The 19,507-nt window shown below is 34.9% G+C and overlaps 2 protein-coding genes across 4 annotated transcripts in view; one reads left to right on the top strand and one right to left on the bottom strand.

Annotated features, from left to right (window-relative positions):
• LOC149489544 (brahma chromatin-remodeling complex ATPase subunit-like) overlaps nucleotides 1–17,586 on the top strand; it is a 27,292-nt gene extending 9,706 nt beyond the window's left edge. Inside the window, exons 11-28 of one of the 3 annotated variants that reach the window (XM_089714119.1) lie at nucleotides 1,178–1,316; nucleotides 1,748–1,829; nucleotides 1,909–2,066; nucleotides 2,600–2,777; nucleotides 3,091–3,278; nucleotides 3,428–3,482; nucleotides 3,884–4,050; nucleotides 4,718–4,906; nucleotides 5,563–5,721; nucleotides 5,985–6,156; nucleotides 6,867–6,976; nucleotides 7,234–7,354; nucleotides 8,969–9,154; nucleotides 9,969–10,165; nucleotides 10,650–10,775; nucleotides 11,481–11,607; nucleotides 12,092–12,272; nucleotides 16,852–17,586. In XM_089714119.1, coding sequence (XP_089570245.1) covers nucleotides 1,178–1,316; nucleotides 1,748–1,829; nucleotides 1,909–2,066; nucleotides 2,600–2,777; nucleotides 3,091–3,278; nucleotides 3,428–3,482; nucleotides 3,884–4,050; nucleotides 4,718–4,906; nucleotides 5,563–5,721; nucleotides 5,985–6,156; nucleotides 6,867–6,976; nucleotides 7,234–7,354; nucleotides 8,969–9,154; nucleotides 9,969–10,165; nucleotides 10,650–10,775; nucleotides 11,481–11,607; nucleotides 12,092–12,272; nucleotides 16,852–16,991 — 2,675 coding nt within the window. In that variant the 3' untranslated portion in view covers nucleotides 16,992–17,586. Of the gene's footprint in view, nucleotides 1–1,177; nucleotides 1,317–1,747; nucleotides 1,830–1,908; nucleotides 2,067–2,599; nucleotides 2,778–3,090; nucleotides 3,334–3,427; nucleotides 3,483–3,883; nucleotides 4,051–4,717; nucleotides 4,907–5,562; nucleotides 5,722–5,984; nucleotides 6,157–6,866; nucleotides 6,977–7,233; nucleotides 7,355–8,968; nucleotides 9,155–9,968; nucleotides 10,166–10,283; nucleotides 10,373–10,649; nucleotides 10,776–11,480; nucleotides 11,608–12,091; nucleotides 12,273–16,851 lie in introns of those variants that run through there. The other 2 variants (XM_089714118.1, XR_016318293.1) reach the window with 2 other exon arrangements.
• Nucleotides 17,580–19,507, bottom strand: LOC149489543 (uncharacterized). The gene is made up of 3 exons (XM_089714120.1): nucleotides 19,034–19,507; nucleotides 17,942–18,581; nucleotides 17,580–17,847 (listed from the first exon to the last, which is right to left on the bottom strand). Exons 1-3 carry the CDS (start codon nucleotides 19,398–19,400, stop codon nucleotides 17,604–17,606), a joined length of 1,251 nt encoding a protein of 416 aa, XP_089570246.1. The 5' UTR covers nucleotides 19,401–19,507; the 3' UTR covers nucleotides 17,580–17,603.

The following is a 19,507-nucleotide window of genomic DNA, read 5'->3' as shown; positions in this document are numbered from 1 at the left end:
GTAGCTTTTACGTGAAAGAGTAACAAACATCCATACATCCATACTTACAAACTTTCGCCTTTATAATAGTATTAAGATATTAAGATAAGATATAAAAACTAGCTTCCGCCCACGACTTTGTACGTGCATAAACGGGGGTTTTTCCCCCGTTCCCGCAAGAATTTCGGGAAATCCTTTCTTAGCGGATGCTTTCGTCCTAACATCTACCTGCATGCCAAATTTCAGCCCGATACGTCCAGTGGTTTGGGCTGTGCGTTGATAGATCACTATATCAGTCACATAGAAATCTAAATAACAAGACACATAGAAGTGCTATAATGTCATAATTCGTATGAAAACCGCTGTCGCCAAAATCAACACATTTAAACCGATAGCTAAACAGTACACAAAAGTAAACTATGCCTTTTATTGGACAGCTTGATATTAGTGAAAACTAACTTAACTATTAAATTAAGCTTTTGAATATGTATCCTAACGCACGAATTTACGGTTTATTTTAGAATAACATCCCTAAGTATATGAGACTTTTTGCTCCAATACGAACAAACGTGATAATAAGAATAGTCGACTGTGTCATTCATTGTTATTTCGATTACTATGGTGACACTCGTAATACTTGTAAATATTCTATAATTTTAAGGAAAAACGGCATTATTTCTAAAAAAAAATATTTTCCGATGAAATATTATTCCTTTATAAGTATAATTACAACTTGTGGAAGAATTTCCGCAATGGGAATTGCTGAAACACACCATGTATACACTCATACGTCTCCAGAGCAACTGAACAGTGACGAATGCACTGGTGATGTGAAAATCACCTGAGTGGCGACAAGGTCACGCACGCTTACGACTTCTAGTGTCTTGTTATTTAGATTTCTATGATCAGTCACCTTTGAGTTTTATATATATAGTTTCTTTTTATTTATAAAATGTTTGGTAAAATCTTAATTTTCTTATGAAATGTTGGGAGTTTTTGTGTAAATAAGTAATGGCTCCAACACAATGGGATCAACAATTTTATGGCGATTTTCTTTGAATTATTTCTTTATCTGAGATAGTGTTGAGTAGATAGGAAAAAAAATATTTTTAAAGCAATATATACAAGGAATAAAATATAAGTTACAAACGCATCAAATTATAAGCTAATATTAAACATATTTATTATTTTCGTTCAGAACATAGAAGAAGGCGAGACAAGCACAAAGACGAAAGGAGTGACAAAGAAAAGAGCGAGGAGGAGAAAGCGCGGGAAATGATCAAGAAGGCCAAAGTCGAAGATGATGAGTACAAGACGGAAGAACAGACGTACTATAGGTAATATTAGGCTCAAATTAAAATATTATCTTTACTTTAATGATTTAAATAAGTACTTAAAACGATTGAAATTTGAATCCTAATACGTACAACCGTGTGTTATATTTAACAACTAGTTGTGTCTCCGTTTTGCGTGCGCGTGCGACTCAAGCGCGGTCCAACGTACAGTACAAAGTTTTCAGATGTACTTTTATAAAAAAAATTAATGCTCCGCTTGTTCTCGCTTGTTCTAGAATAAGGTCATTTAAATGTAATGAAAACGAGATGAAATGAAATTTACATACCTTTTCCCGATAACTGTTTTACTAATTAATGGCTTCAATCTATTTAGCTTTATAATATTTCGTGCCCAAAACAATAAGGCTTAATTTGAAGTGAATCCCTTCGTGTAGTTTTAACGTAATCTTATAAATGATTTTTTTTTCTTTAAGCATTGCTCACACAGTCCATGAATCGGTAACAGAGCAAGCCAGCATCTTGGTGAATGGAAAACTTAAAGAGTATCAAATTAAGGTTTGTTACATTTTATTATTTAAAAGAAAGTGGTTATAAGTTTTTTTTTTTTATTTAACTTAGAATTATATTGTTGTAGGGTTTGGAATGGTTGGTGTCTTTGTTCAATAATAACTTGAATGGCATTCTGGCTGACGAGATGGGTCTCGGTAAAACAATCCAAACAATTGCTTTGGTCACTTATCTTATGGAGAAGAAGAAAGTCAACGGACCTTTCCTTATCATCGTACCTCTAAGGTAGGCAGGTTTATTTCATAAAAAAAAAATATTTTATGTTTTATCACTACAATGCATAAACAAAATAGCTATCCACTGTCTGTATCTTTAAAACTACAGAGTGATTGAAGAGGAAGGATTATGTAATTTAATTAGGTTGTTGAGAAGGCGGGCGAAGCTACGGCCCAGAAAGCTATTCAATCAATAAAAATGAACGTTGTGTTAAATAATTTTTGCATAGTTTTTCCATGTTTATAAAAAGTTAATCTTGCAATGCATAAGATTTTATGAGAATTACATTTGAATGAAATTATTATGTAGTTTTTACTCGATCTTACAACAAACGCTAGACTTAGGGCCGATTTTTCAATGCTTGGATAAAACTTATCTGTCCAATAAAGTATTACTTACATGATAATATTAAATGTCACGTAAACTGTCAAATACGGGCAATTAGAATACGTTTTTAAAATGGTAGTTTTATACATTATTCGACGAATAAGTTTTATCCAAGCATTGAAAAATCGGCCGTTAAAATAATTTTTTTTTTCCAGTACACTATCAAATTGGGTGTTAGAGTTCGAGAAATGGGCGCCGACTGTACAAGTGGTGTCGTACAAGGGCTCGCCGCAGTCCCGCCGGCTCGTGCAGACGCAAATGCGCTCCGCTAAGTTCAACGTGCTGCTCACTACGTACGAATACGTTATCAAGGATAAGGGCGTGCTTGCTAAGGTATATTTTTTGAGGTGTAAATAACTAATACCATTGTTTTAAGAATTTTCTGTTACCCATCTGATAATGTCAATATTTGAATATTTATAGAGACGAAAAGGGGACATTTGGAATTACTTAAATTTTATATGTTTCCTCACCCGATTACCGCCGATCAATCATACGTTTTAACTTTTAAGATAATATAATCTGTCCCAATTGAAAATCTAATATGACGTGTTTTTGGTTGATGTTGAAAAAAAAAATCTGTGTATTGTATTTTTTTGTTTTGAAAAAAAAAAAATCCTCAAAACCGTCCACTGATTACTTGCAGCTACAATGGAAGTACATGATAATCGACGAGGGCCACCGAATGAAGAACCACCACTGCAAGTTAACTCAAGTGCTGAACACGCACTATGTAGCCCCACACCGCTTGTTACTAACGGGCACGCCGCTACAGAATAAGTTGCCTGAACTATGGGCGCTGCTCAACTTTCTGCTGCCTTCGATATTCAAGAGTTGTTCCACCTTTGAGCAGTGGTTTAACGCGCCGTTTGCTACTACCGGAGAGAAGGTTAGTGTTGACAGTAAAACACGCACTATGTAGCCCCACACCGTTTGTTACTAACGGGCACGCCGCTACAGAACAAGTTGCCTGAACTGTTCGACTGTTCGACTTTTGAGCAGTGGTTCAACGCGCCGTTTGCTACTACCGGAGAGAAGGTTGGTTGTGATAGAAGTAGATAAAATGCTGTGTGTAAAAAACAATATACAAAAAATGAAAAAATTTCAGCCCTATTCCCATAATTTACATAGTTGGTACTTTGTAAACTCCAGAGATTTTTAAGCTATTGCATAGCTTCTATCGCGGGCCTTGAGCGCAGGGACCGAATCTAGAAATTCCGTAACGAAAAAAACCTCACGCTCCCCACTCCGACGGGCACGGAGGTGTGGCTTGAAGGCATGCTATGCAATAGCTTTTTATTGATATTTTTGTCGCTGATTGCGTATCTAGTTGCTATATTGTAATGTTCGAAGACATAATCACTGTATCGTTATTAGTGTAATATTTCAAAACTTATTTTAAAAATGCGAATGTAAAGCCTACAAACAATACCCACCAGGTGGAGCTGAACGAAGAAGAAACAATCCTTATCATCCGTCGTTTGCACAAAGTGCTGCGTCCCTTCCTCTTGAGACGATTGAAGAAAGAGGTGGAGAGCCAGCTGCCTGATAAAGTGGAGTACATCATCAAGTGCGATATGAGCGGCCTGCAACGCGTGCTTTATAAGTGAGTTTCATACTTTTTTTGTCTATGGTGTGTGGGAAGTATTTTTGTCTATAGGTTGTAAGATAATGATGAGGCTTTAGCATTAGGCCATTCTCCCATTGCGATACGCACAGGTGATTCAAGTATCCTGCAAGTCTCGGAGACTAGTCGCCGCGGAATATCTCACATACATTGTACCGGTGGCGTAGTGTGCGAGCCTACATACAAATGTATGTGAGATACTCCGCGGCGACTAGTCTCCGAGACTTGCAGGATACTGAAATCTCCTGTGCGTATCGTAATGGGAGAATGGCCTAAGATTTACCGTTTATTGCAAATCAGTCTTTAAAAGAATAGTCTCGCATTACGTATATGAATAAATGTGTTTTTTTTTTTTAATTATAATGCTAGTGTTTAGTCATTATCTAAGTAAACTTTGCATTCTGAAATATGTACAACGAAGAACGTCTTTTTATTGCGATTATATATTATTAAGAGTAGATTTAATCTTGATTTTAACTTGTGACACTTCATTCCTTTTTTTCGATTGCATTCCTTTAGTTTTTCTGCATAAAATTTTTGGAAAAATAGCAATCAAATAATGTTTTCCAAGAATTATGTTCAGAACAAAATCTTTTACCATTCCTATCTACTAAAAACAAAACCTAAACTTTCTTCCTACTTCCAGGCACATGCAGTCCAAGGGCGTTTTACTTACTGACGGATCAGAAAAGGGCAACAAAGGCAAAGGCGGGGCCAAAGCACTTATGAATACCATTGTGCAACTGCGCAAACTGTGCAACCACCCGTTCATGTTCCCGCACATTGAGGAGAAGTTCTGTGACCACAAGGGCACCGGCGGAGGGGTTGTGTCTGGGTAAGTGTACAATCCATACTAATATTATAAATGCGAAAGTAACTCTGTCTGTCTGTCTGTTATTCAATCACGCCTAAGCTACTGAACCAATTTGCATGAAATTTGGTATGGAGATATTTTGATACCCGAGAAAGGACATAGGCTACTTTTTATTGCGAAATATGTACCACGGGCGAAGCCGGGGCGGACCACTAGTATTTGATAAATGTGTAATTTACTTCAAAGATGAGTTAGAAGTTTATTTATAGTATTAACTTTTTTTATAAAGGATTTATATTGTACTAGCTGCTCCGCGCGGTTTCACCCACGTGGCTCCACCCCTGTTGGTCGTAGCGTGATGATATATAGCCTATAACCTTCCTCGATAAATGGGCTATCTAACACTGAAAGAATTTTTGAAATCGGACCAGTAGTTCCCGAGATTAGCGCGTTCAAACAAACAAACAAACAAACTCTTCAGCTTTATAATATTAGTATAGATTTAGTGCTTTAATTGTTGATTAAACTAAATATTATTACTCATAAACTATGACAATCTTTTCGATCTTAAATAGTCTCATTTTTTAGTATTTAGTACTTACGTCATTTCTGGTGTTATTCCGATATTATTTACCAATTTCGTTTTTTTACTTCATTAATGAATCCAATACTTTAAGGCCGGATCTATACCGAGTGTCTGGCAAGTTCGAGCTGTTGGACCGCATTTTACCAAAACTGAAGCAAACGGGGCACAGGGTGCTCGTGTTCTGTCAGATGACGCAGTGCATGACCATCATAGAGGACTACCTGTCATGGAGGGCTTTCCAGTATTTGAGGTAAGAATACCCATGATATTTTTTGTTCTTGCCTATAAATTTATGGAATAATTCTTGTATTAAAATTATTTTTTTGACAAATAATTGTATCATTACTATGAATATAATATGATAGAAGTGAATGTTTAAATATTTTATGTCTCAAAAATTATATGTTTTATAAATATTTGAGATTTACGATTTAAGGTGTAGAATTGCAAAAAAGGGAAAAATAAACATGACAACAAAATGAAATCGAAAATTATAATTTATTATTTTATCAGATTGGATGGTATGACAAAAGCGGAGGACCGTGGTGAGCTGCTGAAGAAATTCAACGACGCTAATTCGGAATATTTCATCTTTTTGCTATCGACGCGTGCGGGAGGTCTCGGGCTCAATTTGCAGAGCGCTGACACTGTTATTATATTTGACTCTGATTGGAATCCACATCAGGTACACAATTAAAGAGTATTTTGTAATTTTTTTGAAGTGAAAACTTCTTTAGCGGCGTTGGGTATAAAATCTTAAACTCGTGTCAGGACACGTGACCTGATCGAAAAAGCGTAAGACGGATTTTTTTTTAGCCCTTATATTCCATGCGTAAGACGGATACCATTCCAAAATATCAAACATGCTGAACGTTAATAATCAAGTTTTCACTTCTGCCGGCACTCCCGGAGTGCAACCCGTCTTTTTTTTCTTTTTATAATTTTTTGTTGCTTTGTAACTCTTACTTATCCTTTTTGTATTAACCTTAAACTGAATAATATATTTCCTACTGGATTGTTATCAAGCAGTGTATCCGTTTATATCATTATCCGAATATTGTTAAGTTTGCTTTTTATTTTCATTTGTTGTTTATTTTCATCCGTTCTCGCAATTGCTACTCCGCTCGTCGTACATTACACCTATCGTCCGTTTTACGTTTCTTTCATGAACCTAATATTTTAATCATTGACGTGATAACGTTTTTAAAATCGTTTTAGTCGGGTGACATGTTCAGAAACTTGTGTCACACCAAAACCTCACGAGCGCGATCGCAGGTATAACGAGAGAGAGACGGACCGATCTCCCGTCTCATCTCGAGCGCTGCCACTGCATTATGTTATCACGTAAACATCTCGATCGTAAACCTACTTTACAAACAACCATTTTTTTTTTAGGATCTGCAAGCTCAAGATCGTGCTCATCGTATTGGTCAACGTAACGAAGTGAGAGTATTGCGTTTGATGACGGTTAACTCTGTGGAAGAAAGAATCTTAGCAGCAGCTAGGTAAAGAGATGTTATAATAAATAGTAATGAGGCCAATTAACATAAAAATTTATTAAACTCTGACACAAATAATATTTTTATCAAATGAAACTATCTTATCATTATTATATGTATGTTAGTCTGTAAGGTATTTATTCTATGGGTCTGTACAATTTATTGTCTGTTACCTGAATTAAATATAATAAATAAATAAATGAAACTATCAAACTATATACCAATGAAGTACAACAAGTTTTTATTATTAATTTGATATCCAGGTACAAGTTAAACATGGATGAAAAAGTTATCCAAGCTGGTATGTTTGATCAGAAGTCCACGGGCTCTGAGCGACAACAATTCTTGCAAAGTATTCTGCATCAAGATGGCGATGATGAAGAGGTATGTTTCGTTGAAAATTATTTTTTTGATAATTTGTTTCATTTTACTACACCAACATTTTCAATTTAATTCATAAAAATATTATCCAAATTAACTATCTGTTTTGTAATTTGTACGTAAATAATTTATTATTGAATGCAAAAAAAACAAATTGTGTAGAGTTTATCCTTCCAAATGTAAAAAAGGTCAAAAGGGATATCATTTTAAACGGGGAGGTATTATACCCTGTCGAGTCTACTGTTTTTCTTGGTTTGACACTAGACGAGAAGCTACAATGGGGGACCCATGTTGCCACCACCGCTGCTAAGCTCAGCTCAGCTGCATATGCAGTTCGAAGAATAAGGCATCTCACCGATGAAGATACGGCTAGATTGGTTTATTTTAGTTACTTTCATAGCATTATGTCCTATGGAATTCTACTATGGGGCAGGGCTGCAGATATAGAAACTATATTTATATTACAGAAAAGAGCCATACGCTCTATATATAATTTACGTGCTCGGGACTCACTAAGAGATCTCTTTAAGAATATTGGTATCCTCACTGTACCATCACAGTATATATTTAATAATGTTTTACATGTACACAAAAACGCGGACTTACACACAAAAGTAGGAGATAGACACTGTTATGGCACAAGGAATAGAAATAAAATTGAAATGCCATTTTATAGGTTAGCTAAAGTTAAAAATTCATTTATGGGCCAAGGTATACGTTTTTACAATAGAATTCCTCCTAGTATTAAAGAGTTTAGTAGTGTTAAATTTAAAACTTATTTAAAAAATGTATTAGTTCAGAGAGCCTACTACAGCATTAAGGAATATATGGAAGATGAAAATCCATGGAGGGTTGTCGCGTAAGAATAACAGGACAGTTCTTTGGCATATTATGATAATATATAATATTATGTAGTTAGATGTAAGTAACATGTAATGTAAAATTATATTGTATATGGACATGACTTTAAAAGAGCAACTATGGAGTTTCTTGCCGGTTCTTCTCCATAGATACTGCTTTCCGAATCGGTGGTAAATTTAAAGAATGTAATGACGATTCAAAAGTGCTTCTGGAAGAAGTCTAATTGAATAAATAAATGTTTGAGTTTGAGTTTGAGTTTACGATAAATTTGATATGGATATCATGAGAATATACTTTTTAATATGCTACAATTACATACTAAAAATATAATAGATAAAAACTTTGTACTTAAATCTTAATTACGAAATAACTAACATGTTCTATCTAAATAATTATTCCTGACGAAACGATAATGTTCATACCCAATCAGATAGTCTAATAGACATCACATGTTTATCTTCAAACTCAAACATTTATTTTTTCAATTAGACTTCTTCTAGAATCACTTTTCATAAAACACTTTTCCAATTACTATATTCTACTCTTTTAACGTGATAACGTTTTTAAAATCGTTTTAGTGGGGTGACATGTTCAGAAACTTGTGTCACACCAAAACCTCACGAGCGAGATCGCAGGTATAACGAGAGAGAGACGGACCGATCTCCCGTCTCATCTCGAGCGCTTCCACCAATAAGACGTTATCACGTAAACATCTCGATCGTAAACCTACTTTACAAACAACCAATTTTTATACAGGAAGAGAACGAAGTACCTGACGACGATCTGATCAACGAGATGATAGCTCGTTCTGAAGAAGAGCTAGAGATCTTCAAGCAAATAGACCTCGAGCGGAAGAAAACGGAGACGCAGTCGCGGCTCATTGAGGAATCCGAACTGCCTGATTGGCTGGTCAAGGTGGACGATGAAGTTGTGAGCAATAAGGTGTGTATAGATGCAGATTGTTTATATGAAGTAAACATATATTATTATGGATACAATTTTTTTTTAATTAGAACTAGCTGTTCTCGAGATTAGCGTGTACAATTAAACTTAAATTTTATAATTCTTCTTTATTTATTAATCATTTAATAAACAAGTAAAAATTGCAAACATTTATTCTTTGTATCTGTTGATCTTGAATTTTTACCATCATAAAACATTTTATTCCTATGGAACTTTTCTTTGACGACGCAGACAAAGCCCTCGCCGCAGCCGCTTATATTAACAGTCAGTTGATATAAGAAATAATAGACTATTTTTTATGAAAACACTAGGTTTCCGCCCGCGGCTTCGCCCGCGCAGTCAAAGAAAAACCCGCATAGTTCCCGTTCCCGTGGGATTTCCGGGATTACATCATTTTCCCGGGATAAAAAGTACCCTATGTCCTTTCTCGGGTATCAAAATATCTCTATACCAAATTTCATGCAAATTGGTTCAGTAGTTAAGGTGTGATTGAGTAACAGACAGACAGACAGAGTTACTTCAGTGGCATTTATAATATTAGTATGGATATAAATGCAATGCAGCAAGCGAGCATTTATTGTATGATCTTTATATCCGAAATTTGAGTTTTAGTTTTTACCGTCATGAAACATTTTATTCCTAAGTAAATCTTTGACGAGGCAGACAAAGCCACCGCTGCTTATATTAACGGTCAGTAAATACAAGACGTAATAGTTAGGGTTAATACTACTTATAGTACATCTGTACTGTAAGTCTTATATCTTTAATCATAAAGCATTAACTATTTCACCAGGGGCAAGGATGGAACTACCAGGACGAGGATGAGATGCTCGGCCGTGGCACTAGACAACGCAAAGAAGTTGATTATACCGACTCGCTCACAGAGAAGGAGTGGCTCAAGGCGATCGACGACGAGTTCGACGACGAGGACGATGACGATGACGACGATGAAGTGCTGGATAAGAAGCGAAAGAAGGGACGTAAGAGACGGTACGTGCGTTTTTCTATATTAATCTACTTTGGCTGTAGGGGGCAATATGCAAGGTCCAGGCTCTAGACAAAGTAAAAAGGCTATACAGACTCGCTCACATTGAGGGTGTGGCTCAAGGCTATCGACGACGAGTTCGACGACGAGGACGATGACGATGACGACGATGAAGTTCTGGATAAGAAGCGAAAGAAGGGACGTAAGAGACGGTACGTGCGTTTTTCTATACTACTCTACTTTGGCTGTAGACAATGTGCTAGGTCCAGGTTCTAGACAAAGCAAAGAGGTGGAATATACAGACTCGCTCACATAGAGGGTGTGGCTCAAGGGTTAGAGTGTTAGAAGATAAGCACATAGTAGATAGGTACTGGCTGAAATTGTAGGCACAGATGGTAGAATAAAGAAATTATACCAAGTGTTCTGTCACAATTATAACGTTTTTGCTGTGTAATATTTTAAACATTTATGCAATTAAATTTGTTACAGACGCCAAGAGGATTCGGATGAAGAGGAGGTACCAAGCTCGTCCAAGAAAAAGAGTAAAACGGAAATTAATCAGCTAAAGAAACGCTTGAAAAACTTAATGAAGAAAGTTATTGATCATACTGATGAGTGAGTTGAAAAATTATTATTATAGTAGAGCCATTTTAATAGGCAACATTTGACAGTTCAACAAAATTCAACAACGTAACCTAGTAACGACGTCATTGAATAACATGATATTTCGTTTTGTTAGAACTGCACATTTGCTTAACTTTTTTCAATTACGATTACATATTTATAATAATAATGACCGATACAAGTAATTTTAGGATTTGATTTTACTGATAAAACATTCTAAACATAATAAACAATTTATGATTTAAAGAACTGACGTCGCTACAATTTTGTGTCAATAAACCTTTTTTTCTTTTTAAATACCAGAGACGTTACTCTAAAAATCGAAATCTGACATCTAGAATCGAATGCATTGATTACTTGGGAATAAAAATCGAAAAAATGATCATAAATTATTGACATGTGTTTCAAGTTCGATTGACAAATGTTTCAAGTCCGTATCGATTAATTCACTTTAATCGATGTTTTTAAGCAGGTTACCACCCTATGAAGATAAAATTGATAGACGTCAAATGTTGCCTATTAAATTGGCTCGACAATAGTGTGAATAGTAATGAAACTTTAAGGGTACAAGTTTAAGAAATTAAGATTTTTTTCTAAAGCATTTAATGTCAAGTAACATATACTTGTTACGTACTTTTTATACTGTGTATTAAAAAACACGTTTGAAATGTGATAAATATTTTTTTGTATACACAGTAACGGTCGAGTGCTATCAGAGCCGTTTATGAAGCTCCCATCACGCAGAGAACTGCCGGATTACTACGAGGTCATCAAGAAACCGCTCGACATCAAGAAGATTATGAATAGGATAGAGGATGGCAAGGTAATTTACTAAAATATTAATTATAATCCGGCTCGAAGGACCAATAAAAAATATAGAAGAAACAAAATAAAGGTGGAAGTACAGAATTAAGTTATCGCATGGTGTCCTGCACAATTAATTTTACTGAATTATAAACACATAAATTAGTGTAGGCGTATTGATTCAGTTTCCATCAGAATGCTCAATTATTTTTTCTTGTACTGAAACTCAAAAAGCACAAATATCTGGTATTTATCTCAATATTCTATGATTCTACATTTAAAAGTCGACAGCATTTCATTTGTAGGACGTGCACTGCTGGACATATCAAAAACGTAACTGTCGTAATAACTCAAGCCCCGGAACTACAGACACAATAGAAAATCTGTTGTGTCTGGAACCGATCGGGCCCCTTGGGGCTCAATGGGTTAATCTTAGATAAAAAAAATTAATTCAATATTCCATTCAACACCCTTTATTACATCATTACATAAATTTCTTTCAGTACAACGATATAACCGACTTAGAACGCGATTTCTTCACGCTATGCGCAAACGCTCAAACATACAATGAGGAAGCGTCACTCATATACGAGGACTCGGTGCGTTTGCGCAACGTGTTCATTGAGCTACGGCGACGGTACGATAGCGGAAACAATTCAGACGACTCGGATGATAATGATAAAGGTAGGATTTTTTGTGGAAAATATTTTTTGACGTGATAACGTTTTTCAAATCGTTTTAGTCGGGTGACATGTTCAGAAACTTGTGTCACACCAAAACCTCACGAGCGCGATCGCAGGTATAACGAGAGAGAGACGGACCGATCTCCCGTCTCATCTCGAGCGCTGCTACCAATAAGACGTTATCACGTAAACATCTCGATCGTAAACCTACTTTACAAACAACCAATTTTTTTTTATTGTCAATTTCCTTGTTGGATTTTGTTTTCTTAAGGCGCGGGTCAAACACAAGCGGCGCGGGCGCGGGCGTGCCATAAGCGCACCTCTTGAATCTGTTTTGCACCACGTCCTTCTTATACATTTTGTATGAAAGAATTTTGGAAAGGCGACGAGGCGGCACGCCACGGTTGCGCCGCGGGCGTACCGCAGGCGTACCGCAGGCGCGCTTCCCCCATCGCATCCAAATAGAGGTCAATTCACGGTCATACACAATCAAAAACAAATCGGGTGGTAGTAGACCGGGAGATACTGACACAAAATTTCGAGTCATTTGTCTGTTACAATTTTTACAAAAAAAAATTTGCAGATTTTCGGCGGTATGGCGACCATTTGGAATCGTCCGAAAAGTATGGCATGGCGATTTTCGTAAATGGCTGCACGACGATGGTTACCTGTGCAAAAGTTAGCCTGGTACAAATGGTTGAATTGTTTTTTTTAAATCAACACATTCGCGTCGGTATGGCGGGCTGTAAGTCACACCGGAAAAGTATGGCATGACACTACCGCCTACTTCTTTTTTATGGGCTATCGGTAAATTCTAAATTTTTTGTGTTACAAATCGTTTGACTTCGCTATTTTTCCGACGAGTTCGACTAACGCCCACGCGACTAAGCCGACGCACAGTATTTTTTTTACCCTTCTTTTGCGACAGCCTAATTTTATTGAATGATCGTATGGATATATACATGACAAACTCAAGAGTAAAACTCCCATGAAGCTCACTATCATAGTTTTCGAAAAAATGCAATCTGAATAAAAAGTACCGGTTTTTTATATAATTCAATTTTTATTTTTTATTAATTTTTCTATCATTATAACACATTTTTTTGCATTGCGAGCGTCAAGGCTAGCCATAGGGCCAATTTTCGAACCATTCGGGGAAGAGCTGTGACTTCGCAATTTCGAGATAATCGCATAAATAACAAAATTTCATTTCTTTTTTTGTGACTGAACTCTTAAGAGTAAGCGGATTATTTTTACTTTAAAACATAGTTATATGTATGGACTACTTCCACAAAATATACCGATCGCGAAAAGAGCGGGACTCCGGAGATATTAATTTCTGAAGAAATACCGATTCCTTAACGATTTTTTTGTATAAAATCCTAAATCACACTTCTTAAATCAATATCTTTATTTCATACTTTCATATAAAGGTAAGTAGGTACCCCAATTACTATTTTTTATTTATTTATTTATTCTTTTTGTTTATAACTTTTTATTTTTTATTTTACGGTAAAAAGTAATATAGGTAAAGTTATACAATTCAATTTACTAACAATAATGTCTCATCAAATTTTCTATAGTATTCCGTCATCTGAGAAACGCAACTCTTTATGTAAGTTCAATTTATATTGTGGATTTTATAAAAAAAAATCGTTAAAGTACCGGTATTTTTTCAGAAATTAATATCTCCGGAGTCCCGCTCTTTTCGCGATTGGTTTTTTTTGTGGAAGTAGTCCATACATATAACTATGTTTTAAAGTAAAAATAATCCGCTTAGGGCGTTTGTCCACTACAAGGAATTTTACGGTCCGGCATTCCGATTTTTTACGGTCCGGTATGGCACGCCATTAATCTATATACTATGCTTGTGCACTATACGTAATTTTACTGTCCGACATTTTACTTTTCCCTATTCCGGATGGTTTTTTGTGTCTACGAGTCGCTGTAGGTATAATTGTTTTCGAATGCCCACTTGCTTGGATTTTACTGTTTTTACTGCATATGCCAATTGAAAGCAAGCTCTTGTTTTACTTTCTTTTAGTTGGCAATGAGATTTGAGAAGTCGGTATTGTTATTTTATATACATTGACCAAGCATTGACCTATAATTATTATCTAAGTAAGTGTTGGTAAGTTAAAGTTCAAGTGGGAATAGCTTTAGCTCCTCGTCACCGATTAAAATAAATAAGTGAAACACGCATTTTAAATCTCTTACGGAACTTTACTTTTTATTATAACGAAGTAATATAATATTTCACCTTCTATATTTTTTAATCGTTTCTTGTAAAATGCAAAATCAATCATTTATGATAGCATTATACCGCCAAACTTCCTTGAACTGTACTGCACTGATCCGAGTAAAGACGGACAGATGCACAAGCAATTCATCGGTTTTTTCATGCCACACCGGACCGTAAAAAATCGGAATGCCGGACAGTAAAATTCCTTGTAGTGCACAAGCGCCCTTACTCTTAAGAGTTCAGTCACAAAAAAAGAAATGAAATTTTGTTATTTATGCGATTATCTCGAAATTGCGAAGTCACAGCTCTTCCCCGAATGGTTCGAAAATTGGCCCTATGGCTAGCCTTGACGCTCGCAATGCAAAAAAATGTGTTATAATGATAGAAAAATTAATAAAAAATAAAAATTGAATTATATAAAAAACCGGTACTTTTTATTCAGATTGCATTTTTTCGAAAACTATGATAGTGAGCTTCATGGGAGTTTTACTTTTGAGTTTGTCATGTATATATCCATACGATCATTCAATAAAATTAGGCTGTCGCAAAAGAAGGGTAAAAAAAATACTGTGCGACGGTACCAGCGTTCACACCATCGTTTTTCTTTTTGTCATTGCGTACTAAGACCCCTGTAGAACCGCCATCCTGTTACAAATGACTCGAAATTTTGTGTCAGTATCTCCCGGTCTATAGGAGACGGTAGCCTGTCAGTCAAAAATGTGTTCTCTCTGTGTGGAATTATATAGAGCTGCTATTACATACCCTTCTTCGTTTTGTTTTTAAAGGTGAATTGAATTAATCGATGAAATGATTTACACAGGTGATGGCCGTAGGGAAAGTGAAAATGAAGAAGAGCATAATGAAAGTTCCCATGTATTTACAATGTCAGAAATAAAGACAATCCTGATTTTGATTGTGTTTTTTATTTATTTGTAATTGTAATAATATTGTGGAATGATCAGTACTGTAAATACTTTTGAACTGAGATTTTAATGATAAGATTTATATGGTTTAAATGTAAACCTGTGTTTGAAAACCATATTTTATCTATACTAATATTATAAAGAGGAAAGGTTTGTATGTATGTATGTATGTATGTATGTATGTATGTATGTATGTATGTATGTATGGTTTTCACGCATAAACTAGGTACTGGACCGATTTTGATGAAATTTGGCACAGATAATCTTTAGACCCTGAGAAAGAACATAGGCTACCTTTTATTGCGAAATATGTACCACGGGCGAAGCCGGGGCGGACCGCTAGTACAATATAAATTTTGTGTTATTTTAACCTTCTTTTCTTCCATCATTACACCAGTACTACTTTAAAATTACTTTAAAAGTACTATAAAATTTTCCAAGTAAATTCCAACATTTCCAACAAAGATATATTTGCAATCGTGGGGTTATCCTCTCTATTTACTTACAAGGAATTATCAAAACAAAATCGTTACTTTCAAATTAACGTTACTTTCAAATCTCTTTTAGCACAAAAAACATAATTTTACTAAATTATGCATGAAGAAAATGCATTTAACCACTCTATATAAATATCATTTTCGGACGCCAACAGCGCGCCCGATGCGCGCCGGCAGCGCGCCCGAGGCGCGCCGGCTGGCGCGCCCGCGGTGCGCCCGATGCGCGCCGCGCCGCTTGTATATGTCCCGCGCCTTAACTAGTATAACGAGAGAGAGACGGACCGATCTCCCGTCTCATCTCGAGCGCTGCTACCAATAAGACGTTATCACGTAAACATCTCGATCGTAAACCTACTTTACAAACAACCAATTTTTTTTTATTGTCAATTTCCTTGTTGGATTTTGTTTTCTTAAACTAGTATAACGAGAGAGAGACGGACCGATCTCCCGTCTCATCTCGAGCGCTGCCACCAATAAGACGTTATCACGTAAACATCTCGATCGTAAACCTACTTTACAAACAACCAATTTTTTTTTATTGTCAATTTCCTTGTTGGATTTTGTTTTCTTAAACTAGTATGTACAATATGACGTTTCTTTTTAGGTACTTGTCTCATTTCGTAAGGGGAAGGGATGGGGTAATTTTGAATGAAAGGTGTGTTTGGTTGAGATTATTTATCAAATGTGTTGTTATTTACAAAATATATTATATACATATATTTGGGATAAAGTAAATAGTATTTTATATTATTATTTATTTTTAAATTATTGCTAGTCACGCGCGAACAAACTATAAATCAAAGAAATAAATAAGAATATCATAAAATTCGAAAACAATTCCATTATTTTTCTTTAATATGTGTAATGTGTGGTATTTAATCGTACATAATATAATAAGAGGTTTCTGTTTTCATGTAGATGAAGATGACTCAGACGGCGAATCAAACCGCTCCGTGAAAATGAAAATCAAACTGGGGAAGGGAAAAAGCAAAGCGACGCCCAGAAAACGCAAACCGCGTAAATACATCTCTGATGATGAGGATTATGAAGAAGATTAAAATCTCGTATACATTAGTAACTTATGTGTTTAGAATAGCTGCTTAGCTCTTTCATGGACTATGTACCTAGATTGTAAGAATTAACCCAATGTTTTATATTATCTCGATATTCTTGAATTTCCTTATAAGGATAATTTTAATACAAATGACTGTCTCATGTGACCTTTTTTTTTGTTTTGATTATTGAATTGGAATTCATCTGGTCCACTCTGATTAGTAACTAATAATGTACATTATCCATTTTGTAATCATTCATTCATATTATTGATCATACTTTTATTTATTCGCTTTAAGTATACCATTTTATAATAAGACTTTGTAGACTTACTCGTTAATGTGAAACATTTTAATGAAATGGTATCAAATAGAGTGTTTGACTACATCTACCCTCATACATGTTTGCTTCATTTCATAAATAAATGGATGAAAAGTAGGTTTTCTAGGGTATTACTATTATTAAGTAATTATTATATAGAAGACTTAAAATACTTTAAGTATTTCTGCATAAGACATTATGAATTTAATTTACTTATTTAAATGATTAATTAATCCATAATGATGTGTAATGTATTAATAAAATAAAACACATTATCATACAAAACGTTGTTTTATTTACACAGAAGTTTTCAAAGACATCCTTGACTCTTTCCACTTGAAATCTGCCCATTTGTACTTAATATTATGAACTGTGAGCATATGTTTATTGAGGCTAGGACTGTAAGTGAACCTTTGGACACATATGGGGCAAGTAAAGGGCTTTTCTCTCGTGTGTACGCGTTGGTGTCGCTGAACATCACCACTCGAAAAAAATGTGACATGGCACTGATCACATTTGTAAGACTTGTCACCGGCATGCCTAGGAGAAATAATAAATTAATTACTATGAAATTATTAAAATATAATATTTAAATATGGGTTTGAAATAAAAATCCGCAAAATCAAACATTTACCTTTTTAAATGTACAATTAAATTTTTCTTTGTATGTGTCTTATAGCCACAAAGATGACATTCAACTTTCTTGACTGAGTTATGTTTCTTTCTGTGATTAAGCAGCTCTGATGAAGTTACAAATGTATCACCACAGTCCTCACAATTGAAGTTTCTTATATTATAATGTCTGTGCATATGGCTTTGTAAGCTTTCATGTGATTTGAGTTTCTTTTTACATATGCTACAAGTAAACTGTGCATTTTCATGCACACGGGAATGCTTTTTCAAAGTGAAAGCGTGTTTGAATTGTTTTCCACATACAGTGCAAGTATAGTATGTAGTATTGTCATGTGTTTTTCGATGTGCAGAGAGGCTTGAAGATTGTGTGAATGTTTTCCCACACTCACAATGATAAGGCCTATCTCCATTATGTCTACGCACATGATTTACCAAGGTTTGACTGTGAGGCGTGCTATAGGAACATCTTGTACAGTGGTACCTCCTGTCTGTGCCAAACCCTGTAACTTTGCCTGGATGTTTTCGCTTCTTATGCATTTGTACATGGTGTTTTAATAATGAACTTTCAGTTTTAAGCACTTTGTTACATATTGTGCATTGGTATTTATTATTCTTATTTGTAACATCCACATCTTTAGTGTCTGAAATAAAAAAAATCACACATTTTTATATCTGTAATGGTAAAAGTATGAAACATTTGTTACTTGCAGATTCTCAGCTATATTCATAGTTGAGATCAATCAAAATATGCATCTCACACATGGGCTATTTATACAAAAACAACAATATTATTTATTTTATATTCCATATAACACATACAACAGTTCTGTGTTCTTAATTCTTATTAGCAGTAAGTCTAAGCACAATTCTAGCAGTGTCGCATTCTTAGAAAGACATCCAAAGAATGTAAAATATTCAAACTGTACATTTTTGACTTTTGAAAATAATGTCTACATGATAAATATGAAATTAATAAAACTGTATGAATTTCAAATGACCATCTCACATGCATGAATAAAAAAATTCTCTTATTGTTTTATCATCATCTATTGATTTTGAGATTTAGTTACAGATCTAAGAAAGGAATAAATACCATGGTCGACTTGGTTAGAATCTACGAACAACGTATCGTTTTGTGAATCATCTTCTCTAATTTCTTGACCCTCACACTTGGGAGAAATTGCCTCAAATTGTTTAGACAACACGGAAAATCTCTCCTCGAATGTAATACATTTTTGACGAAAACTGTTAGCCGTGTTTAACTCCTTTAAGCAATCAAAACATATAATGGATGGTAAATACTTGTCTTCAGTTAAAATCATTTGAAAACAAATGTATATTGTGTTTAGTATTTCTTTAGATTCTTTCGTATCAACAAATAAATTGATAACTGGTTCTTTTTCTTCAACCAACTTCAAGCAAATTCTACAAAGACTTTGTGACACTGTATTGATATTCATTATTGTTCTTTACATAGAATCAAGTTAATAACAAATACTTTTCTATAGATACATAGGAGATTTATTGAAAGTTGAAACTAAAAACATAAACAAACAAAATATAGGTA

The sequence above is a fragment of the Colias philodice genome, chromosome 3 (assembly GCF_061535455.1).
Source record: "Colias philodice isolate Cphi_HAF_F1 chromosome 3, ilColPhil1 Martin Lab GWU primary, whole genome shotgun sequence".
Taxonomy (NCBI): Eukaryota; Metazoa; Arthropoda; class Insecta; order Lepidoptera; family Pieridae; genus Colias; species Colias philodice.
This window is presented reverse-complemented; position numbering and strand designations above follow the sequence as displayed.

Excerpts from the sequence above, each read along its gene's own strand:
- LOC149489543 (XM_089714120.1), bottom strand. The coding sequence starts at position 19,400 with ATGAATATCAATACAGTGTCACAAAGTCTTTGTAGAATTTGCTTGAAG. Across the intron at positions 18,582-19,033 it reads TTCTAACCAAGTCGACCATG|ACACTAAAGATGTGGATGTT; the intron begins GTATTTATTCCT and ends TTTTTATTTCAG. Across the intron at positions 17,848-17,941 it reads TTAATTGTACATTTAAAAAG|GCATGCCGGTGACAAGTCTT; the intron begins GTAAATGTTTGA and ends TATTTCTCCTAG.